Here is a 25,171-nt window from a genome sequence, read left to right as displayed (position 1 = left end):
CATTTTTTCACCATTTTCATATATTATGACAGAAAATTTTGTTCGAACAAGATGAAATATTTTTTCGAACAGCTCCAATTCACTCCAATGTTAGACAATATTATATTTGGATAGTGGCGTGAAAATATTTTCCAATATTTCTCATATTTTAATTTTTAGTAAACATATGATAGTTAAAAAAGAAGAATTTTTTATTTATTTTTTCATATTTTCTTACCCTTATTTTCCCAATTAAAATTTTACAACCAAAGTAAACCAACTCTTAAGGGTGTGTTTACTTTAGTTGTAACATTTTCATTGAAAAAATATGGATAAGAAAAGATGAGACCTCTACCTTAATATAATATTATCCAATATTGGAGAGAAAATGAGTGAAAAAGGGGTTGTTCGAGAAAATATTTCATCATGTCAGGAGAAAATCTTCATCATAGTAAACGTGTGAAAATGGTGAAAAATAGGTGAAAATTAAAGTAAAAATCCATCAATAATATCCCAAATCAGTTTTATTTGGACAAAAACAATATACTATATTATGATTTTATGTTAATTTTTCACTCAAACAACCTAAAATTCGAAATTAACAAAATTTATGGTGAAATTAATAAGGCTCCGAACCCACCGCGGTGACTACTTGACCACCCTGTCCCATAACTTGTGATGTCTCTTTCTCAAATTAAACACCACAATTGCAACATCTTCCCAAGTAGGCCCCAAAAGTTATGTCGATCAACTCTACTACGTTGAACGGGATAAATTCCTCTGCTTTGCACAATGTGCCAAAAAAAAATTACTACTAGTATTTTATTCAACTAAATGAAAGAGAAAAAAGATCAATAAAGAAAAAGAAAATAATAGTAATTCTCAAATTTTTTTTTTGAGGCAATAATTTTCAATTTCTTAATTTGTTTGGTTTAACACACAAAGCTGGGAAATAGATTTTTTTTTTTTTAGTTCAGTTGACTATTTGATTTAATAAATGAGAATCATTTTTTCTTAATACTCCCTCTGTCGCATGAAGCAAGACCAAGTTTCTTTTTTTGTCTGTCCCATGAAACAAGACCAGTTTCTAAAAATGGCAAAAAAAAAATACTCTTTATTCACTTTTTCACCTAGTACACTTAACACACAAAATATTAATTCATTAATTCTCGTGCCGAAATGAACTAGGTCTTGCTTCATATATGGGACGGAGGGAGTAATAATAATAATTATTACTCCCTCCGTCCACGAAATGAGTACCCATTTGTGGACGGCACGGGTTTTAAGAAATGTATGAAGTGTAGTGTGAATAGTTTAAGGGTCCCACTTTTTGAGAGTATTAATTAAAGGGTTGTGTGGGGTACACTTGCCAAAAAGGGAAATGAGTACTCATTTCGTGGACGGACGAAAAAGGAAATATGAGTACTCATTTCGTGAACGGAGGGAGTATTATTTATTATAAAAAAAATTAATTAAAGTGAATGAAGCGTGCGGCGGGATGGGTTCCGAATTAATCAGCGAACATTTGGACTTGTCTCGTCTTCCAAGAGAATTAACGAAGAGAGAGAGAGTGATGTCTACATGTAGTCATGTAGAGGCTAGCCCACACCAATTCTTGACCATATCTCTAGTTCATCCCCTACCCTACCCAACCCTAACAAAACAAAACAAAACAAAATCCTTTTAGCAATTCCATTTCTCATTTATAGGCTCAGCTCATAGCATAGCAAGATTTTCAAAAGGCGTGAGAGATATCGAGACAACATTCGAAGCTACGTGCATACTCTAGCTTCCATCATCAATAATTGAGTGGGTTCCGCAGCCAGCCATGAATAACAACAATCCAGAAGAAAGCAACAGTAGCAATCAAGATGAGCAGGAGCAAGACATGGTGATGCCTGGATTCCGCTTCCACCCTACAGAGGAGGAGCTCGTCGACTTCTACCTCCGCCGTAAGGTGGAGGGCAAGTCCTTCAATCTTGAACTCATCACTTTCCTAGACCTTTATCGCTATGACCCTTGGGAATTACCTGGTACATATATATATATACATCATGTCTAGCTCTTAATTAATTAATTAAATTCCATCATCACAATTCAATGGGTCATCAGGTCTGGCAGCCATGGGGGAGAAGGAATGGTACTTCTATGTCCCAAGAGACAGAAAATATAGGAACGGAGATCGGCCGAATCGCGTGACGACTTCCGGCTACTGGAAGGCGACGGGTGCTGATAGGATCATAAGAAGTGAGAGCCACCGCTCCATCGGCCTCAAGAAAACCCTTGTTTTCTACTCCGGCAAGGCCCCCAAAGGAATCCGAACCGCTTGGATCATGAACGAGTACCGCTTGCCCCTCCATGAAACCCAACGCCTTCAAAAGGTATGTATATACTCAAATACTTTCAAAACCCTAGCTACTTTTTTACCACTAAGCAGCCTTTTTCCTGCAGATCAATTAACATCATGTGTGTGTGTGTGTGTCTGGACCCTAATATATCGGGGGAAATCAAAGCTACTTGATGTAAATTTATTGAATGTAGAATTATTTTTTATTTAATTTTTTTGTACAACAGTGAAGATCTTAATTAAATGTTGACATGAGACATGCATGAAACATTTTCGAAAATTCAAACTCTTACATGCATTAAAAACAATCAAAATCCTCACGATATCTGTGAAGGATCAATAAATATTGGTGATATATATGTTGATTTAGTTCCATGATCATCAAAGCTTGATAACTCTCAACTTGGGCAGGCGGAAATCTCTCTTTGCCGCGTCTACAAAAGAGCCGGACTGGAAGACCAGCACACGAGAGGTTCGTCTTCTTCGTGTCGAAGAGGTTCAACGGCGAGTAGCAGCAGCGATATTGGCAGCAGCACTACCACTTCTCTTACCCTCCCATTCATCAATCCCTTAGCCTCCTCCACGTTTATCCCACTACAAGATGACCACCACACAATTATGCAACCCAACAACTCTAGTAATTTAACCACAAATATTGGCACCCCCATCTTTGACAATGCATTAGATGATCTCCATAAATTGGTGAATTTGAATTTCTCAAAAGATGTTGCTACTTCATCATCACTACCCAATCATGTTTACTACCCTAACGTTATTGCCACAGATTTTCTTTCATACTTCCCTACCTTGCAGCCTCGACCACCACCTGCTACAAACATCTCGTCTCCGGCCGCCTTCTCGGATAGACTAATGTGGGATTGGAATGCCATCTCCGAGTCAAGCAAAGACCTCACCAACCTTTTCAAGTAACCTAGCTATCACATTTTATAATATTTAGGTGCCTTGACTTGTGTTATCATATTCCTAATTAATTAAGCCAATATCATCAACTGTCCCTTTGAGGACATCCAAGCGGTGAAACCTTCTTTCTTTGTATAAAAGAGAGAATGGTTTAGAGTTTAATCCCCAATTCCTCACCCTTCCCGTACCCAAAATGGAAAAAAAAGAAATCTAGGGTTCAATCCTTGAAAAAAATGTTGCTCTAATTAATGTGTTATTTGTTGCTTTAAATTGTAACCGCCGACAGCTTATTCAAGACATATATTTGGAGTAAAATATTTTTGTTTATTAATTTTTGGGTTTTTGATGAGTTGATATGTATTTGTAATAATTAATCGATAATGTAATCAGCTTTATTAATTGTGTAGGCGTAAATTTGTTTTTGTTTAATCATCCAGTACTGGTATCTGCTTGGCATGTGATGGGGTTGGGCTTCAGTCTTATGATGGAGATTAAGCTCTTGTAAAAGCTTGTGTCCTTTTTGGGGTTGGTTAGAAATTGTGCATAAGTTTTGGATGAATCCTTTGATTTTATTGAAATTCGGGGTTTGCACGGTTGTCCATTGATGATTTGGATGAGCATGAGTTGAGCTTGTTATTGGATCACTTACTTTCATAGGTAGTCCAAGTATGCTCGCGGTTGAATGATGGCCCTAATCAAATCACGGGAATCTCATGTACTTGAAATTTATATGCTTGCAAAAAAGAGTTGGTCTAATGTCAAGCATTTGCTTTGCTCCATTTGGTTTGTTAGATGAGCTAGATCAATAATTCATCGATTTTGGGTGATAAATATACAATCATCATTATTGTGGCAAATTTTTGGGATGCCAACTTTCTATATTCAATAGATTTACACGTAAATTAATTGCTTCAAATTGATATACACTGCCTTAATTAACAGATTGTGGCTTAAATGCATTTATATTTACCAGTGTGTAACCTGTCGAAATTCGACGGGAAATTACTTTACATCGTAATTATCATTGTGCATATTAATGTAGTTATAGAATATGAAATAATTTTTATATAAATTATTTTTTAATTAATTTTATTTGATCAAAAATAAATTGGTGGTACAGTTCAAAATATGATAATCTCAACAATTTTCGTCAGTTATATGTTAGTTTTTTTGTAGAGAGTTATAATAGATTGCCTTTTTATATAAGTTTTTATTTGATGAAATTTCATACAAAATTGATGTGAGGTTGGAGATTTTAGAAAAATAAAAAGAAAAAATATATATATATTTGACATAAGATATGATGGGGGATTGATACATCATATTTCTTGTTAATCGTATATAGAAAAGATTTACTAATTTTATAGGTGTAATTTTTTTAAAAAATTGATAGGTAAAATTTAAGACCAAATCTTATACTCCCTCCGTCCGCAATATCGTTTCCACATTTGCCATTTCGGTCCGTCCGCGATATCGTTTCCACTTCCATTTATAGAAGTAGGGTCCACAAACTTCCACTCACAACAATTGTGGGACCCAAACTCCACTCACTACATATCCACTACTATCCACCACTTTTCTTAAAACCCGCGCCGTCCACAATGTGGAAACGATATCGCGGACGGAGGGAGTATGTGAATATCATCTCATCTGAACTTTCCAAGACTTTTGAGCATCACCTTGTATGTAGCTCGAAATATCATATTTGACTTTTGTACGTCAAACTTCTTATCATTATCTCGTCTAAAGCTTTAAATATGACATTTGACTTATAAGTATCACCATTTAGAGCTTGAAAGAATATAATTAACTTTTGAACATCATCTCATCTATATCTTGAAAGATAAGAACTGACCTGTGAGTAGCATTTCATCTGGAGCTTGTAAGACCATAACTAACCTGTGAGCATCATCTCATCCATAGTTTGGTAGACTGTAGCTAAGTTATACACATCAGTCATTTGGAGATTGAAAGACCAGAGCTGAGTGCTAACATTATCTCATTTGGAGCTTAAAATGCCAGAATTAAGTTATGAGCATTATCTTGTTTGGAGTTTGACAAACCACTTCTACCTTGTGAGCATCATATTGTTTGAAGCCAAAACTGAGTTCTGAGCTTGATAGACCATCTCTGATTTTTTTTTTTTAACATTATCTCATTTGAAATTTGAAATACCAATGGTGAATTTTGAGAATCATCTTGTTTGAAGCTATAAAAAGCATATATACCTAGCAAAAATGCTTGTCAATTAATTGGTCAATTTGTAGTTTAATACAAAAGATAATTTTGCCATATTGAACAAATAAAAAACTCATGCGGACATGTCAATATGAATTAGTATTAAATATATTAAGTCAAATTTTATTATATTTAAATTTATTTTATATATAAATATTAGTGTTTAGAAAATCATCTTATGCTTATCAGACAATTGGAATTTTCAACTTTCTCAATGTTGGTATCGTGATAAACTCGTAATTTAAAAAAAAATCAAAGTAGATAACTCAAATTTAGAGTTTTCATATCTACGCTAAACTGAATTTTCCTCAAACCAACATCAAATAATTGAATTTTTCAATCTGATTATTGATTGATCCAGTTAATTCATAAGAAAGATTAAATTTATTAATTCATTGTTCTAATATATGAACTTCTATTATTTGACAAACCTAGTTATTGACTGAAATATTATTAGTTGAATAAAATTAAAATTTTGTTGGAGAAATATGACTATTTATTTGGCCAATTAATTAAAATCTTGTTAAAAGATTCAAAATATATCATTCAGTTTAGATTTTCAATTTGTAAAGCTTTATGAAAAACGATTTAGGATTCAAAATTTGTTTAATAAAACTTGCATGAAATATATACTTTCTTTTAGGTTTTGAACTGAAAAAAGTGTCACAAAAATCAATATCAGATTTAAATTGCATAATTTTATTTTTTATTAATCCACTTTTATATAAATTTTACATTTGCTAAAATATCGTAAAGCTAAATGTTGAATTATAGAATTTATAAAATAGAATACTAAAAACTGTAATTTATTAATTCATAATTTTAATATATGGACATACATTATTCAATAAATTTAATTATTGGTCAAAGTAATATTAAATAAATAAAACTGATCTTTTAATAAAAATATAACTATTTATTTGGCCAACTAAAAGTTAATTGACCAAATTAAATTAGCGCAAAAAATATGTATAGTTAGAGATACTACGTACAGATATTATATAGGCTTTAGTCAAGATGAAATTTGATTAAAAATCATTGTGGAATAAGAAATTGTTATGAAAGAGAATGAGAATAAAAAAATAGAGAAATTTTAAAATGCTTGAATTCTTAAATGTCAATAGGCAAGTTTGATTTCCCCCCTATGAGAGAATATATCTTTTTATACCAAAGATATGGAGGATTTGCGTGGCCAATTTCCAGATTTCCGCCTTGAGGACAAGGCTATTTCACCGAAGGGAGTAATTGATGCAGATCCGCCAAGAGGGATTAAAGTTTATTCCCGACAAAAGCACAAGACCAAAGATGCTGCAGTTTAATTAAAATAGCTGGTGAGTTCTTATTTAATTATTATAGATATTTACTTATTTTCGGGCCTGATGTTTATGGGCCTCAGTAGGAAGTAGTATTGGGCCTTAGGAAGTAGAGTATTTATATTTGCCTCTCTTCCTAAATCAGGGATAGCTACATAATTTACTCCTCATCAAAGAGTAAAACTGAGATTAAATGGAAATGGAGATTATAGTGCAACTTAGAGCATCTCCAGCCCTTGGCGCTTAGGGGTAGCGCTAATTGGTGGTCCCCACCTTAGTGCCACCCCTCTCCAGTGCATTGGCGCTAAATCTCCATTTCCAATTAATCTCATTTTTTACTCTTTTAATTTAAATTTCAACATTTCATTTAAATTAAACATTCAACATTCAACATTTCATTAATTAAAATAAAATAAAGATTACATAAACTTAAATAATTAAAGTAAAATAAAAATTACAGCCTTCAACTTCACATTGTCGGCAACGGGGGGTGGGTTCGCCGGGGGTGGAACGTTGCCCGCCTCTAACGCGTTGGACGCTTGAGAGAAAGAAGCAAACCCCATCATCAGGTTGGTAGTCGGAATGGCCGCATCATGAGAATACTTCTTAAAAAATTCATCAAAACCTTCCTCCATTGCTTGAAGTTGATATGAAAATTAAAGAGTGTGGAGAAATTGTAGAGAGGTTGTAGCGAGATTGTAGAATATGTGAAAAAAGAAGAAGGAAAAGTGTAATATTTATAGAAGAAAAAAGGGGGAAAAAAGAATTTTTGCAACGGTAAAGAGGAAGAAAAAAGAAAAAAGAAAAAAAAAATTAACCGTTCCCAACGGCTTGATTCAGAATTTCAGATTTATTTTATATTTTTTAAAGCGTGAACCTTCCACCTTTTTCTTCATGCCTTGGCATGAACGCTCATGCCGCTTTCGAGCCCTAGCAGTGCGTCAGCCCACCACTCTTCCCTTCATGCCAACTCAATCCAGCCCTTAAATTCAGGGATGGAGATGCTCTTATAACGCCAATGCACTAGAGATGGTGGCGCTAAGGTGGTGACCACAATTAGCGCCACCCCTTAGCGCCTATGCACTGGAGATGGTCATAAGTGATATAAATAATCACACAAATCTACATAATTTAATCAGACTTTTAGATTTATACAGGACGATGTGTTTTGTACTACTTTTTACTAAACAAGATACCAGGATGTCATAATTATAGTTTACTCCCTCCGTCCCATTATAAATGTCCCACTTTTCATAATGTGATGTCCCATTACAAATGTCTCATTCCTTTCTTGGCAACATATTCCATCTCTATACCTAATATTTAAATAATTTCCACCAACCACCTTTATCTACTTTTTACACATTTCTTAATCTCCGTGGCCAAAAGTTATGAGACATTTTTAATGAGACACATATAGTAAATCATAATCAGATGTACCAAACGAGTCCTAAGAGTATACAATAATTATCTGATTTGGCGTACACAAAGAGTGTACTATTTCTATTTTTTAGACATGACTACACTTTTTCTTTTTAACCATAATCACTCATTTCTACATGACCCACACTCAATTTAATTACAACCACTCATTTCTACATGGTGAAATCCTTTATCCACTAAAAACACATTTAATAAAACTTATACCAAATTTAAAATAGTATACTTTTGGTGGACAAAGATAATACTCTCTCCGTCCACGAATCAACTTCCTGTTTGCCTCTAAAATTTTGTCCACCAATTAACTTCCTACTCTGCTTTTTGGACATATATACCCTCCATTACTTTTTAAATTACTACACTTTACCAATTGGACCCACCACACTTTACCATTACTTGTCTAATTAATCCAATTTTGAAGTTAATTAAATGGAGTAGGATATTTCGAATTTTTCAGTTTATTTATTTATTTTCTGAATTTTCAATTTATTTATTTTCTGAAAAATTTATTTCCAGTTAATTTATTTATTTTCTGAATTTTCAAGTTTATTTATTTATTTATTTTTGAATTTTCAGTTTATTTATTTCCAGTTTATTTATTTATTTCCAGTTTATTTATTTATTTATTTATTTATTTTTGAATATTCAGTTTAATTATTTTTCAGTTTATTTATTTATTTATTTTTTTTGAATATTCAGTTTATTTATTTATTTATTTTCTGAATTTCAAGTTTATTTATTTATTTATTTTTGAATTTTCAGTTTATTTATTTTTCAGTTTATTTATTTATTTTCTGAATTTTCAGTTTTTATATTTATTTATTTTCGAATTTTCAGTTTATTTATTTTCTGAATTTCAAGTTTATTTATTTATTGAATCGACACTTTTGTTTAATGTTTTCTGAATTTCTAGTTTATTTATTTATTTTTGAATTTTCAATTTATTTATTTCCAGTTTATTTATTTATTTTGAATTTTCAGTTTATTTATTTATTTATTTTCTGAATTTCAAGTTTATTTATTTATTTTTGAATTTTCAGTTTATTTATTTCTAGTTTATTTATTTATTTTCTGAATTTCAAGTTTATTTATTTATTTATTTTTGAATTTTCAGTTTATTTATTTATTTTTCTGAATTTCAAGTTTATTTATTTATTTATTTTTGAATTTTCAGTTTATTTATTTCCAGTTTATTTATTTATTTCCTGTTTATTTATTTATTTTCTGAATTTTCAGTTTATTTATTTATTTTTTTTTAATTTTCAGTTTATTTATTTTCTGAAAAATTTATTTCCAGTTTATTTATTTATTTATTTTCTGAATTTTCAGTTTATTTATTTATTTATTTTCTGAATTTCAAGTTTATTTATTTATTTATTTTTGAATTTTCAGTTTATTCATTTCCAGTTTATTTATTTATTTTCTGAATTTCAAGTTTATTTATTTATTTATTTTTGAATTTTCAGTTTATTTATTTTCCAGTTTATTTACTTATTTATTTATTTATTTATTTCCAGTTTATTTATTTATTTTCGCAATTTTCAATTTATTTATTTATTTATTTATTTTCGAATTTTCAGTTTATTTTTTTTCTGAAAATTTTATTTCCAATTTATTTATTTTCCAGTTTATTTATGTATTTATTTATTTATTTTCTGAATTTGTAGTTTATTTATTTATTTATTTTTTGAATTTCAAGTTTATTTATTTATTGAATCGGCACTTTTGTTTAATGTTTTCTCATTTAAATGCTTTCATTTAATTCACCTAATAAAATAATGTCTAATAATTAGTGCAAGATTAGTAAAAGTAACCACAATACATTAACACTACCCTTTTAGTCTTTTACACCACCTTTACACCACCTTTTTCAGTTTTCTTAAAACTCGTGGCGATCACCAAATAAGAAGATGATTCGTGGACGGAGGGAGTATCTGGAATTGAGGTAACAACGTTAAATATGCTCTAGTGATATAAAAACACAATAATAAGACAATAAAAATATTGTGTGCGTATCGATCTAATAATAGTATAATTAGGGAGCGTTTGGTTGCTTGAGATTGAATTATCGCGAGATTATTAGAAATTGAATTAACTTGAAATTATTTTTTTCATGAGAGTATGTTAAAATCTATTAGTAATAGTAATAATGAATTTTATGTGACATTGTTTTGAGATTAAGTACGGAGCCGTAATAAACAACATTAAAATACTATATCTAATAATTTATGCATTTACCAAAAAAAAACAAAAAAAATAAAAACACACTACGAGCACTCAAATTCGACAATCACACTATCTTTATGCATTTACCCAAAAAAAAAAACATATAAAAAAAAGAAGAAGAATGGAGCAAACCCTCCATAAATACTTTTTGGCCACACAGCATGGCCTCTATAAGACCAGACTGTCCAGTCTCTGTCTCCTGCTTTGTGTTTGGATTGAGTTTTAAGCGCGCGCACACAAGCACGCAGTAGAGCGATTTCTTACGAATGGGTGGGGCGATGCCTTCCATGGAGGACTTCCTCAAGCAGTGCGAACAGTCCGGTGACGCAGCCTACAGTTCCCTCCGATCACTCCTCGAGCGCCTGGAGGATCCGACTACTCGAACCGATGCCCGAATATTTCTCTCAGAGCTCCACAAACGTTTTGAATCCAAGGAAGCCTCCGAGTGCTGTCTACAGACCTACCATTTTCAGATTCAGGACATATATCTAGAACAATATGAAGGTAGACGCGCATTTACGTGATTTTATGTTTCATGGATGATTTTTGTTGTGATTGTGTTTCTACGACGATACATTAGATGATGAGTCGACGCAATCGTGGCAAACTGGATTTTGGGTATTTGGAAAAGTACCAGGTCTTTATGCGTGATTCGTTTTCGGATTTACGGGGCTATAATTCAAAAGGTGGCGTTAAGAGATTATCAATTCCAAATCAAAGAATCAGATGAATTTACTCTTTTCTGCTTGGATTTAGTATTGGATTATTAGAGATGAATACAAAATGCTACAGCTGCTGAAATCCTGATGTCGAGGTTTAATTTGCTACATAATATAGTTTACTGTAGCACAGGTTAACCGAGGCTAGCACAGGTTATTGGAGATGAATACAAAATGCATTGTTCTTGGGCCTCTCTGTGGTTAACCGAGGCTAGCACAGGTTTCTCTGGGCTGCACAGATATTGATCTCAAGGGTATAAGGCTTGGAGCAGGGCTTCAAGACCTACCCGTCAAGAAGGGCTGTACATTTGGAGGAATTAGATGCTATTGATTTTTATAAGTATTTAGGATGTACATGCTTATACTTTTAGCTCTCAAGAGCTACTTCTCTATGGATTCTGTTGGAGTTAGATGGGACCTCTTGAACTTATATTCAGATGAACTTGACAAGATATCTGTTTGATAGTTCGTGAGAATCAACTAGGTGGCAAGAGTTCAGACCTCCATTTAACACTAGGGGATATCAAAATATGCTATTTGATAATTTCAAAGTTCCAAGTAATGTTGAGGAACATTTTGTTTATGACATGTTTATATCTCTTTCCACTCTCGCAAGTTTCAAATTAGTTAGCATATGTGTATCTCCATCCTTTTTGTAGTTTGCGGCTGAGCCTTTTTTGTTCTCTTTATTTCATTTAACACAATTGATCAATGAAGTTTCACCTCTCTTTCACTGCTTTGGTTTGAGCAAAATTGTCTTATATCTTACAATCTAGCTGCATTTACAGCACTCTGTCATTGTTAACAGGCTTCGAGAAGAGGAGAAAACTCACCATGATGGTAATACCCAGTATCTTTATGCCAGAGGATTGGTCATTCACCTTCTACGAGGGGATCAACAGACATCCAGATTCTATTTTTAAGGACAGGACAGTAGCAGAGCTTGGTTGTGGAAATGGATGGATATCCATAGCAATTGCGGAGAAGTGTTCACCATATAAGGTCCTTGTCCTTAATCCTACAATGGATTGCATTTCATTTTTCACCGCTAGATGCTTTTTATTTGCTTCTAGTCTTCATTGAGTGCTTGTCAATTTTTTCCCTCTGTGATTGGAGACGTAAAAAATAAGTTGAACAATGTTTCTAACACACTCACGTGCCACTTTACAGGTCTACGGGCTTGATATTAATCCAAGAGCAGTAAAGATTTCCTGGATAAATCTGTATTTGAATGCTTTGGATGAAAAAGGCCACCCAATTTATGATGAGGAGAAAAAAACTCTTCTTGACAGAGTTGAATTTCATGAATCTGATTTACTCTCGTACTGCAGAGATAATCAGATTCAACTTGAGCGAATTGTTGGATGCATACCACAGGTAATGTCACCAATATCATGAATCATGTTGCAAATTTTAGCTAATTTATATGTTCCATTGTACATAGGCCATGTCAAATTATTGTTTATATTGGGATTACATTAACATTGTCGAGTTAGATTCTTTCCACATTCTGATCATTCTTGTCATTTTGTTTTGCAGATACTTAATCCTAATCCAGATGCAATGTCCAAAATGGTTACTGAAAATGCCAGTGAAGAGTTCCTACATTCTCTGAGCAACTATTGTGCTCTCCAGGTTGGATGGTAGTTCAGCTTCAGTCGTATCCAGCATGTTGCATGTAGTCATTACAACAGCATCTAATCTTTCATACTGAAGTATATATACTTGCTGCTCGATTTATTTATGTAACTAAGAAGATTTTCTTGGTATATGTATGTGACATGAATATGCATTGTAATTAGCCTTTGATTATACTGGTAGCAAAATCTTAAGCAAGAAAAAATGAAAGACAAACCACTATATTGGTAGCTGATGTCTTTCTCATCCTTCCTTGATTTAAATATATTCAAATGGAAAAAACAACCTTTTTTGTTATATCTCGTGAAAGAGAAACTATTTTGCATGGATGGAAAGAATCCAAAATTCATGGTTTCTGTGAGAGGCATATGAAGTTTTGATTGTTTGAAGAACTGAGAAATTTTATTCAAATTGGATTTTTAATGGATGGCATCAAAATCTAGGGCAGCTTTGCCTGCTTTGCAACTGAACAAATTTTCTATGCTTTAGGTTATTGATTGCAAGATTTCCATTTGCAATTCGACCTGTATTTTCTTGCTGGTGCCGTAATCACAATTATAGGTTTTATCCTCTCTAGTATTGGTATTCAATGGTGAGTCTGTTCATTCAACTGCAGAAGTTACTTGCCTTCTCTGCCTCTGCCCTGTTGATAATTTCTGAATTAGACTGCTGCTATGACTGTATTGATTCTCCCCTGTCTCCTGATTCTCCCTGTTTCCAGGGCTTTGTTGAAGACCAGTTTGGCTTAGGTTTAATTGCACGTGCTGTTGAAGAAGGCATATCTGTTATAAAACCTCTCGGGATTATGATATTTAATATGGGAGGCCGCCCAGGACAAGCTGTTTGCAGACGTTTGTTTGAACGTCGTGGTTTGTGTGTTGACCAACTCTGGCAGACTAAAGTTCTTCAGGTTCTACTATAAGTCCATTTATTTGATAATGTTGTAGAATGTTTTTGTATCTAGGTTTTCCTTATTTATCTGTTGTTATTTTAGAAATAGATTTAACCTAGTCGTAACTCTAGCTTTCTACTCCCTGTATATATGGGAAGACTCGCGTGCTGTGAATAATACACTTTATTCTTTTCTCCTATATACTTTACTCTTTACATGGTACCATAATAGGTACATATTTTTTTTGTGCTGCCGTCGTACCCTGTTTTCCGTGCTGCCGCCATCGTCCTATTTCTACTGCAATCCTCTCAGTCCTTATTGGTCCGTCTCCAGGTGCTGCCACTGTGCCTGATTTGCTCTGTCTAGGATTTTGCTTGCTGCTCTCTTTGATCGTGTCTGAGTCTAGGGCTATAAACTAGCCGAGCTGAGTTGAATACTAGCCAGCTCGAGCTCGGCTTGTTTATATACTCGGGTGTTCGAGCTCGGCTCGAGCTTAACTCGACCTTCTATTTTGTTGATCGAGCTCGGCTCACCATCCAATTACTGAGCTCGAGCTCAATTAGATTTCGACTCATGTGATACTCGTTAATATCGTATTCGAGCTTGAGCTAGAACTCGCCTCGTCTGATATTTGTATAATTGATGTTCAAACTCGAGCTCGTTAAAAACTTGTGAAAGGCTTGAAAAATATTCAAAATGTGCTATTGATCTTGATCAATGTATTACTTGAGATCGAGCTTGCGAACATGTTCGCGAATAAACGAATCCGAACATGTTCGTGAGCTTAACGAGCCGAGCACCGTCAGGCTATCGAGCCTAACTCGATGAAATTATCTAGCTTGAAATTGGGCTCGAGTTTGGCTTGTTTACTATCGAATCAATCTCCGAACGAGCTTATTATCTAGCACCATCCGCCATCTTTTCCTTCTCGAGTTAATAAATTTAGATCTTTTGCTTGTGAGCATGTTTAAGGTGATGTTTGGGGTCCTAGTTGAGTAGAGTATAGAGGGTTTTTTAGGTGTTTCCTGATATTTTTTTATGATTATTCGTGAATGATGTGGTTATTCAACAAACTAAGGTTCCTGATGTGCTCAAATTGTTTTATCATTATTCTTTAAATAAAAACTCTATTGTGTTGATTTACGCATTCTTCGCACCGATAATGCTCATCAGTTTACTCAAATATCTATCTCTATATTTTTCAGGAGAAACAAATATTTTAAAAGACCGCATATCTATCTTAACCTTTTGTGATTCTCATGGTATAATTCATCAAACTTCTTGCTGTCCCACTTCTCAATAAAATGGGGTTGGTGAATGCAAACATTGCCACATTTTGAATGTTGCTTTTACTAATGTGATGCCATCTACTGTGTTGCATGGGGATATTTTGTTTTTGTGTCTTAATCCTGATTAATTCCTTTACCATACTCCTAGCATATCTGGTGATTAATTCCTTTACCATACTCCTAACATATATGTTGATTAATTCCTTTACCATATTCCTCGCATATTTAGGTGTCCTTGTTTTGTTCATAATCTTACTCATGGCTTGGATGAGTTGTCTTCTCCTTCTATTAAGTGCGTTTTTCTTGGATATTCTCGCACACAAAAGGAATACCATTGTCTTGACCCTCTTATAAAGGCTCATTTTACAAAGTGTCATTGTACTTGTGCTGATGTTACTTTTTTCTTTGTCTCTAACCTTACTTTTTTTACTATTCTAGCTAAATCTCTCAAATTGTTAGTCCCCACTCTTTTCCCTATTCTATCATCCTTGTCTCCTAGTCCTCCTTCTAAACCATTTGGAGGTGTATACTTTACATTCTCGGCGAGAACCTGCCTCATGTTCCCCACCTGCGCGCGCAGGTCCTGAAGGTCTTTTTATTTCCACCGATGATTTACCCATTGCTTTTATGCAAAGGTAAACACTCTTGCATCACTAAAACACCCGTTGACTAACCATGTGTCTTTCAATTGTATGGGTTCTACTTTTCATGCCTTTTCTATTTCTATCTTGTAGTTTACAATTATTCTAGCATCTTATGAATCTTACCTTGAGTCATATAAACACCCTCTTTGGCGAGCTATTATGGATGAAGAAATGCGTGTTCTTATAAGCCGTGGTACTTGGGAACTAGTGTTTGCACCTCCTTCTACCGATCTCGTAGCTGCTTGTTGACCCACCAAGTTGATCTGTTAGGTAATTAAGAAATGGTTTGAGTAATTAAGAAATGGTTTGTGAGATGAGTTTTTTGTAAATATTGTGTGAATGAGGGTAAAAATATAAGGATATATGTCGTAAAATGGAAAGTCCACACTTATTGTGGACGGACAAAAATTGCAGGGAGTATCATGCCAATGGTACTATTGATAGGTACAAAACTCATCTTGTGGCTAAAGGGTAAACCCACACTTATGGTGTTGACTACTATGAGACGTTCTATCCTACTGCTTTGATTGAACATTTTTCGGATCTTGTTCTCTTTGCCTGTCAATCTTTCATGGCCAATGTATCAACTTGATGTGAAGAACGTCTTTCTCTATCGTGATTTGATTCCGTCTGTCTTTATGGAGCAACCTCTTGGGTATGTTGCTAAGGAGAAGGATGAGGTCTGTTGTCTTAAGAATGCTATTTATGGTCTTAGACAAAGTCTGAATGCTTGGTTTGATAAATTCAACAATGTTCTTGGAATTATTTTTAAGCATTGCAAGTCAGATCTAGATCGGTATTTTGTTCAATATCAAACGTCTTGAATTGTCATTCTCTTTTTTGTTTTTGTTTTTTTATAGGAGAAAGAAACAAATATTTTAAATGACCGGATAACAATGGACTTGAAGCGGAGGCCTTTGGCCTTAGGAATTAACCATACTACTACTAGGCGAACACTCACACTGTATTGTCATTCTCATTGTGTATGTTGTTGACATACTTATATTTGGCAGTGATGACCTAAGTATTTTTTAGGGATTGAAATTGCTCACAACAAGTCTGTAATTTCTGTACCCCCAATGAAACTATGCTACAACTTTACTTACTCGGAGAAATGGGATTGCTAGGAAAGAAGCCAGTTGATATTCCTATGGATATTAATCCGAGTATTTGGGATGGCAATATAAACTTCTTAGAGGACAAAGCAAAGTACATGGACTTGTTGGGAAACTTATCTAGTTGATAGTAACAAGGTCTGGCATTTGTTGGTTTTGTCAGCTGTTTTATGGATAAGCCTAAGTAGGTTCACTAGGATGATGTTGTTCGAATTCTTCAATATGTCAATAAATCTCCAAGGAGAGGATTCTTTGTTTAAGAATGATCATCTATAGATTGAAGGATATTCTTATGTTGATTATGTTGTGTCTAAAACTGAGAGGAAGTCTACTTTTGGATATTGCACCTATTTGTGTCTAACACTGAGATGATTTGGGATGAAACTTAGTAACTTGACGAAGTAAGAAACAACACACAGTTGCTAGATCTTCCGCCTGGGCTGAGTACTACATAGCTATGTCTACATTGCAAATAACCCAGTGTTTCATGAGAGGACTAAATACATTGAGGTTGATTGTCATTTCATTCGCGAGTGTGTATTGAGCCAGGCCCAGACTATTGCTACTCCGTTCACTTCTTCATTCACCCAGTATCTTCACTAAACCGTTGGGTGGGAAACGTTTCTTAGAACTTTGTAGCAAGCTGGACATGATCGATATATATGCTCTAGCCCGAGGGGAAGTGTTGTAAAATATTTTTGTATCTAGGTTTTCCTTATTTATCTATTTTTATATTAGAAATAGATTTAACCTAGTATTAACCCTAGCTTTCTACTCCCTTATATATGGGAGACTCTCTATACTTTACTGCTTTACAGATAAAATCCAAAAGTGTACTTTCTTAGATATCTTTTGGTGCAGGCTGCTGATACAGACATTTCAGCTTTGGTTGAAATTGAAAAGAATAGTCCACACCGTTTTGAGTTCTTCATGGGTCTTGCAGGAGACCAACCAATTTGTGCCCGAACAGCATGGGCCTATGCTAAGGCTGGCGGTCGTATTTCTCATGCTCTATCAGTATACAGTTGCCAGCTCCGCCAACCTAATCAGGTATGACTTTCTGTATTGTAGGTGCTTGTGTGAATACAAGCATTTAGCAAAAGAATGATAGTAATAGATAAAAATCTCTAGAGGAGTAGACGTGGAACACTGATTAATCTGCTGCAACAGGTAAAAGAGATTTTTGAGTTTCTCAGAAATGGATTCCATGACATCAGCAGCAGTTTAGATTTGTCCTTCGAAGATGATTCTGTTGCTGATGAGAAAATTCCATTCCTAGCTTATCTTGCTAGTGTTCTGAAAAAGAATTCATTTCTTCCATATGAACCTCCAGCTGGAAGTAGACGATTCCGTAATCTTATCTCTGGTTTTATGAGAACATACCATCATATTCCACTTTCTGCGGATGTAAGAATATTTTCTCTTTCAACTCCTTTTTGATATTCTTTTTGATGAGTTTAGATTTTCAAAGTGAATACCTTAGCATTTTTGTGGTCTTTGTTTCATGTATTTTTTAATGAAACCTATGATAGAGTATTAGTTAGATCTCTTACATGATGTGTGACTATGAGGAAAACTTAAAGTTCAGCATAAGAAGCTAACTGAATGAGACAAGAAAAAAGAAAGGCCAAGTGAATGAGACATGCAGTAATTTGGTTGAGCAGAATCACATGTAAATTAGCTTTGTTATTTTTTCATGGGCTGAGTGTGCATGTCAATGGCCTTGTGTGCAAAATTTTGATCTGTGTATGAACGAAATCTAGCTTGAAGTATACCAACCTTATAGGCAGTAGTTAAATAAATAAAATGTTAGTTTTCTCCTACTAAGGAAGGGAACGGAATTTGAGGACAATGTACATAAAATACTTATTATCAGTTGATTATGATATTTTCCAGGTATATTCTGTATTAGAATTATAATTCATCAGGGAAGCTATGCCATAAGCTACATCGCAAACACCTCAGACTAGACTGCTTACTCCGTTTCTCTGTGTATTGCTTAACAGCTATCTAGACATTAATATTTGTTAACGTGAAAAATTATCGCAACTCTGTTGGATTTTGGTATGAAATTTCTAGTTTGCCTTTCAAGGTCAAATCCCTGGCTTATCTAATTTGCATTCCTTTCTTTTGTCATTTTCCTGGCCAGAATGTTGTTGTATTTCCTTCGAGGACAGCAGCTATAGAAAGTGCTTTACGTCTGTTGTCTCCACGCCTCGCCATTGTTGATGAGCAATTGTCTCGGAATCTACCAAGGCAATGGTTAACATCCCTAAATGTTGGGGTATGGTGAATGCTTATATCGTTGACATCCCTTTATAACCTATTTATCGTTTTCTTTTCTAATTTCTTCACATCTGAGACAGGAGTCCGCTTCTATAGCCATAATTGGAGTTTGGGACAATGTCAAAACCATCTGAATAGTACTTTAAATATTTATTATAATATCTATGGTAGTCGGTTTATGCTTCATTGAGGAGTAAACCAGCATAATAATTGGTAATGAATAATGCAATGAAGTTTTATTTATTTATTTATTTTGCATTTGTTTTTATGAAAAGAAAAATGAAGAAATGTGCTGTACAGATCTGAAGGGAAGCAACCAGTATACATAATGCCAGTGTGCTTTTCCCTTATTCTAGAAAAAAGGTTTCAAAGAGCTTGTTATTGGAAGTGCACTGTGTAGTCTTAAGTTGCAGTACCTGACCTTCTCTATAATTAACAAAGCATGGATTCTCCTTGAACAGGAGTGTCAGTTTGTCTTCTTCTATAAGTATATTTTATGTTTAACAAAGGATGGATGCTCCTTAAACAGGAATGTATATATTATGTTCTCTATGTGCGGCCAAATATCTGACTGATTGCTCATATTTAATTGGAGTGTCAGTTTTTTATTACAATAATAAGATTGTTGCGACTAAAGTGCAGTTGCATCTGTTACTATTGTATGAGGTTACATCAAGATGTTCTCATTGGAAACTATGTTATGTTAATTATTCTTCACATCTTTGTGGGGTTTCCTCAGCTTTATCCTCATATCTTTTAGAACCATAAAGATTGATATTTGCTCCTATCTTTGATTCTTTTGATGCCTTCAAAGTTCTGTGACTATAGAGTGATTTTTGGGTGTGCGCTAAATGATCCACTTATATGTATACACATATACATTAAAAACTTCCCTTTTATCATTATAGTAGTTGGCTCTCTCGTGATCTCTACCTAGTATAGATGATGGTGTTTCCCATTTTAGATGTTCTCTTTGGAGGGGTATTGTTAAATGTGTATCGTTTTTTTTTTTCTTTCAAGAAAATGATTATTGGAATTCAGGTTGTTAAGTAGTGTGCATAATTATTTTTGACTACTTGAATCTCCTTTGCAGAAAACAGAAAGTGGAAAACATCCAGTGGGAGGGGTTGCAGTCATTGAAGCGCCACGGCAATCAGATTCAATGGTGGAGCTGATTAGAAAATTGAAGCCAGAAGTGGTAGTCACTGGGATGGCTCAATTTGAGTCAGTCACCAGTTCAGCATTTGAGCGTCTTACAGATATCACGCGAGAAATCGGATGTAGGTTGTTCTTAGATATATCAGACCACTTTGAGCTATCTAGCCTTCCAAGTTCCAATGGAGTCCTTAAATATCTTGCTGGGAATGTTCTTCCTTCACATGTAGCTATTGTATGTGGTTTGCTGAAAAATCAGGTATGGTGGCGTAGTGGCTTATATGATCATACAGGCTTTTTAAATCTTATATTGTGTTTGGACTTTGGATTGGGGATTTGACAATGTGGATCAAAATCTCCAATCTATATCCACTCAGTCAGTTTATATTCGACCCTAAATCTATAGATCTTAAATCCAGTGTTAGGTCAAAGAGACATTGTCCTGAATGGCCTATTGGTGGAGTGGGCATTCTTCTGATTAAAGGTCTAAGTTCGAATCCTGTTATCCCACCAACACCTTTCCTGTGTGGTTTGCAGGGTTTCCCTCATCATCCAAAATTTCTCCTCTCTCTCTCTCTCACTCTCTTTGTGGGTTGAATTCCATACTGTTACCTAGTCCATCAGGTCCATCTGATCACTATTATCGCGTCAAATGTTTTGTCTCAAACACACTCACATGCATTTTTTTTCCACATCTACATACATAAGCATGATTTCTGTCAGATTCAACTTAAAATATGATTTGTATACATACAATTAAGTATCCTTATTCTGTATTTTTATTACTATATAAATTTGCGGTTATTTATAACAATAACATTATCTTTTATTTTAATTTGGAAATAACAACTAAGAACATAAAAGATGATTCAAATAGTCATCCAAACTGTAAAAGTTGAATTTAAAATTCTTTCACAAATACACATTAAGTCCCAATTATAGGGATTTTACATTGGATAGATTTTCAGTCCATTCATTTTGATTCCATGGGATTTGGGGTCGCTCGGTACAATCACAACTTTAGTCATTTCATCCTCTGGTTATACGCTCCCTGATACCTTAGTCTCTGTATTCTAGGTTTATTCAGATTTGGAAGTGGCCTTTGTCATATCAGAAGAGGTGGCAATGTTTAAAGCATTATGCAAGACCGTTGAACTCTTACAAGGGAATTCTTCAATTATCAGCCAGTACTATTATGGCTGTCTTTTTCATGAGCTTCTAGCTTTCCAGCTTGCTGATCGACACTCGCTTACTGAGGTTAGTCTGTAATCTGTATTGAGATTGTATTACATAATTTCATTGCTCCTCTCTTTGCAAATCATTGCATTACTTTGTTGGTATGCCTCCGGCAGATTGAAAACAACAGACAATTTATGGAGTTAGTATTGACAGATTACCAAAACAACCTGCTTTCTTATTCGATGATGCTTAAGATCGACATAGTGATTTAAAGTCTGAAGAAACTAAAATAAGATTGCGCTCTCTTTATTTATCAACTAATTCTGGTTGTAGTTATTTTAGACCGTCAATTGAGTAAGTTGGTGGAGTGTAGTCATGTTTTCTAATTATCATCACTTCAATATGGTAGCATTTTAGGATCTGTTCCACTGTTGCCTTATGATGATATGCTCACTTTTTACCAGTACTACCTATACTTCAAATCATTACTCTTTATCTTAAAAGTTCTAGTAGATGGCCCCAAGAACATTGTTATTATGACTATCTAAACGATTGAAGATGCTTAAGCCAGTTGTATCTTGCAATAAAGGTTTCATAAATTCCTTAACATTTCATTATAAAGAACACTTAGAGGGTGTTTGGCTGGCTCCCCAAAAAATAAGTTCTTCAACCCCAACTTATTTTTTCATAATATTATAAGCAACAATCCTTTTACAAAATAACCCTACTATAGCTTTTTATTTCCAATATATACCCTTCCAATTTCATTTGTATTCAATTTTCTCTCTCTCTCTCTTACTCACACCTCTCTCTCTCTCTACCTTATATCCTCAATTATCCAAACACTTTGACAGCTTAAAAGCTCTTGGCTGTTGGAGCTTATAAGCTCTCCAAAATAAACTTAGCCAAACAACCTCTTAATATATCTTGCTTTAGTGCAGTAACTAAAAGATGAACTAAAGGCACTCTTATAGTGGGAACTAGATGGGGAAATTACCCTATGACACTCAAACTATTGACCTTTCACAATTATGTCATGATCTAAAGGAAATAACAATGGAATATCCGAACTATCACATTTTAACAATTACATCATGGAGTTTGATTTTTGGCAATGGAAATCCTATGGGGCATGCCAGCAGCTGAGTTGAATTTTAACAAAAGAAATTAAAAATGAGTTGGCTGCAAAACAACATTGTCATTGCAATAAAGTACAATTTAAATTTCATATCAACTCTCAAAGATCTTATTTTTGGCATCAAAATGTTGTTCTAATCTCAACTCACCAAAAATTGAACCTCATTACGTAATTGTTAAAAGTTTGATGTTTGGGTATGCAAATCTTATTTCTTTTAGATCGGAATGTAATTGTGAAAAAAAGTCAATATTCGAGTATTATAGTGTAATTTTTTCAATTAGAAGAATCAAGCAAAGGCATTCTAATTTCTAACATTATATAATATCTTTATTTGATTCTCTCGTTTCCAGAGGAGTGGTGAGAAGACAAGAGCTTTTGAGGCCAATGGCTTCTCTAGTTCCACTATCTCCATACTTGATCATGCTGAGTTGGCTGTGAACGAATCTGATGAATTTCCTGTAGTGCATATGGATGTCAACCAAAGCTTTTTGCCTATAACAACACCAGTCAAGGCTTCCATCTTCGAGAGTTTTGCTAGGCAGAATATATCAGAGTCTGAAACTGATATTACATGTGGAATTAGACAAATGATTAGCAGCAGTTACGGCTTTCCATCTGACAGCAACTCTGAGTTCATATATGCAGACAGTACCGTGGCACTTTTCAATAAGTTGGTACTTTGCTGTATCCAGGAGGGTGGAACACTGTGCTTTCCTACTGGTTCAAATGGAAATTATTTATCTGCTGCCAAATTCTTGAATGCAACAATTGCAAACATTCCAACCAATCCAGAAGTAGGATACAAGTTGACTGAAAAAACACTTTCTGGAGCTTTGGAGAAAATTAATAAACCATGGGTCTACATTTCTGGTCCTACTATTAGTCCCACTGGCTTGCTGTACAGCAACGAAGAGATCGATAAATTGTTATTGGTGTGTGCTAAGTTTGGAGCAAAGGTTATTCTAGATACTTCATTCTCAGGGGTGGAGTTTAACTCCAAGGGCTTCAATGGTTGGAATCTGGCAGGTACCCTGGATAAACTTTCTTCTGCTCAGCCAGACTTTTGCACGGCTCTTCTTGGGGGGCTCTTCTCTAAGATGCTGACTGGCGGGATAAAATTTGGGTATCTGCTCATCAATCAGCCCTCTCTGATTGAAACATTCCATAGCTTTGCAGGATTAAGTAAACCTCATAGAACTATTAAATACACTGTTAAAAGGTTACTGGATCTCAAAGAGCAGAGAACAGGGGATCTACTCAATGCTATTAATGAGCTGACAGAATTCTTGGGAGGCAGATATAAACAATTGAAACAGGTAAATGAATGCATCTTGTAAATGTTATTTTAGGTGTGCTGAAACATCCTGCTTAAAGAATCAATTCCTATTTCATTTACAACTATTTAATGTGTCTTGCTTCTTGTGTCCTTCCTTTCAGTAATTAATGATTTACTGTCCCCGTTATCTACTGTATAGAAACATTGGCTAATGATTTTTGTGCTCTTGCCTTGGTTGTCTCATCTCTGCTATACCCTGATTTTGAAAATCTACCTGATATTTCTGAAAACACTCTTGTCTGCTTTTTTTCTTGTTTTTTTGTTACTGACTGTTGAATTCCATTTACTACACAACATCAAAAGTGTTTTCCCGATCTGTCTGTACAGAGGTTGGAAGCTTGTGGGTGGGAGGTTCTTGAAGCTCAAGCGGGTGTATCCATTGTTGCAAAGCCATCAACTTATCTTGGCAAGACCATCAAGATAAATAAAGGTGAATTTAAGCTTGATGACACAAATATCCGGGAAGCCATGCTTAGGACTACTGGTCTGTGCATCAATAGTGCTTCCTGGACTGGAATTCCTGGCTATTGCTGTTTCATGATCGCCTTGGAAGACACTGATTTTGAGCGTTCACTAGAATGCATTTCTAACTTCAAAAGCTTGGTCTGTTAAGTTACTGCTCCAGCCTACCTCTTTGGATTACTCGCGATTGCTTGAGAGATGACATTTTCTTCAGATTGAACTAATTTTAGGGATGTTGCCTTGTGTTGCAAACTTGGTTGTTTTTATTATTTACTGCAGTTAATTTTGTTGGCTATATCAAATTATGCAGTTGAAACTTGTTTTGCTGAGATTTTCTCATGACTTTATGAGAAGGAATCAGATTTGATAGGGCAAATATATTTTTCTTTCATCGGCACTAGTAAAATATAAAATATTTTAAGAAGCCCTCCGTTTTTCTTATAAGAAATTTTAAAATTTGGCCCCAAGCCCAAATGAAATATAAGAACGGGAAAGTTGACTCGCTGCTCCCATTCAGTTATTGTTTGGGAGTACAAAATATATTAAATAATATATTTAATGCACATTATTTATTACTATTAAAAAATAATTGGGGACCCATACTGCTAGGGGTGGTAAAACGGTTTCGGTTATCCGGTTATAACCGTAACCGAACCGGAAAACCGGTTAATCGGTTAACCGATAACCGAAAATTATCGGTTCGGTTATCGGTTATTACATTTTCTGTAAACCGGTTAATCGGTTTAACCGGTAACCGACCGGTTAAAACCGAATTAACCGGTTTAGCATTGTATTATACAATTAAATAATTTATATTTAATTAACTTATTTAATATACTAATATGCGCTGTAAA

At 34.3% G+C, this 25,171-nt stretch overlaps 2 protein-coding genes across 2 annotated transcripts; both read left to right on the top strand.

Moving 5' to 3' along the window:
• The first annotated feature begins 1,640 nt into the window (after window positions 1-1,640).
• LOC131014336 (NAC domain-containing protein 35-like) lies at window positions 1,641-3,646 on the top strand. The gene is made up of 3 exons (XM_057942268.1): window positions 1,641-2,012; window positions 2,092-2,360; window positions 2,738-3,646. The coding sequence occupies exons 1-3, from the start codon at window positions 1,808-1,810 to the stop codon at window positions 3,254-3,256; spliced, it is 993 nt and encodes a 330-aa protein (XP_057798251.1). The 5' UTR covers window positions 1,641-1,807; the 3' UTR covers window positions 3,257-3,646.
• Window positions 3,647-10,602: 6,956 nt separating this feature from the next.
• On the top strand, window positions 10,603-24,693 carry LOC131014335 (methionine S-methyltransferase-like). Its single transcript, XM_057942267.1, has 12 exons — window positions 10,603-10,968; window positions 11,992-12,185; window positions 12,354-12,560; window positions 12,723-12,818; window positions 13,543-13,731; window positions 17,623-17,811; window positions 17,932-18,168; window positions 18,911-19,045; window positions 20,141-20,461; window positions 21,280-21,459; window positions 22,870-23,835; window positions 24,183-24,693. Exons 1-12 carry the CDS (start codon window positions 10,731-10,733, stop codon window positions 24,465-24,467), a joined length of 3,237 nt encoding a protein of 1,078 aa, XP_057798250.1. The 5' UTR covers window positions 10,603-10,730; the 3' UTR covers window positions 24,468-24,693.
• The last annotated feature ends 478 nt before the right edge of the window (window positions 24,694-25,171 follow it).

Source organism: Salvia miltiorrhiza, chromosome 3 (genome assembly GCF_028751815.1).
Source record: "Salvia miltiorrhiza cultivar Shanhuang (shh) chromosome 3, IMPLAD_Smil_shh, whole genome shotgun sequence".
NCBI lineage: Eukaryota > Viridiplantae > Streptophyta > Magnoliopsida > Lamiales > Lamiaceae > Salvia > Salvia miltiorrhiza.
This window is presented reverse-complemented; position numbering and strand designations above follow the sequence as displayed.

Coding starts and splice junctions, on each gene's coding strand:
- LOC131014336 (XM_057942268.1), top strand. CDS start 1,808: ATGAATAACAACAATCCAGAAGAAAGCAACAGTAGCAATCAAGATGAG. Junction 2,013..2,091: donor TGACCCTTGGGAATTACCTG/GTACATATATAT, acceptor ATGGGTCATCAG/GTCTGGCAGCCATGGGGGAG. Junction 2,361..2,737: donor AAACCCAACGCCTTCAAAAG/GTATGTATATAC, acceptor CAACTTGGGCAG/GCGGAAATCTCTCTTTGCCG.
- LOC131014335 (XM_057942267.1), top strand. CDS start 10,731: ATGGGTGGGGCGATGCCTTCCATGGAGGACTTCCTCAAGCAGTGCGAA. Junction 12,561..12,722: donor TTGTTGGATGCATACCACAG/GTAATGTCACCA, acceptor TTTGTTTTGCAG/ATACTTAATCCTAATCCAGA. Junction 19,046..20,140: donor TAACATCCCTAAATGTTGGG/GTATGGTGAATG, acceptor TCTCCTTTGCAG/AAAACAGAAAGTGGAAAACA.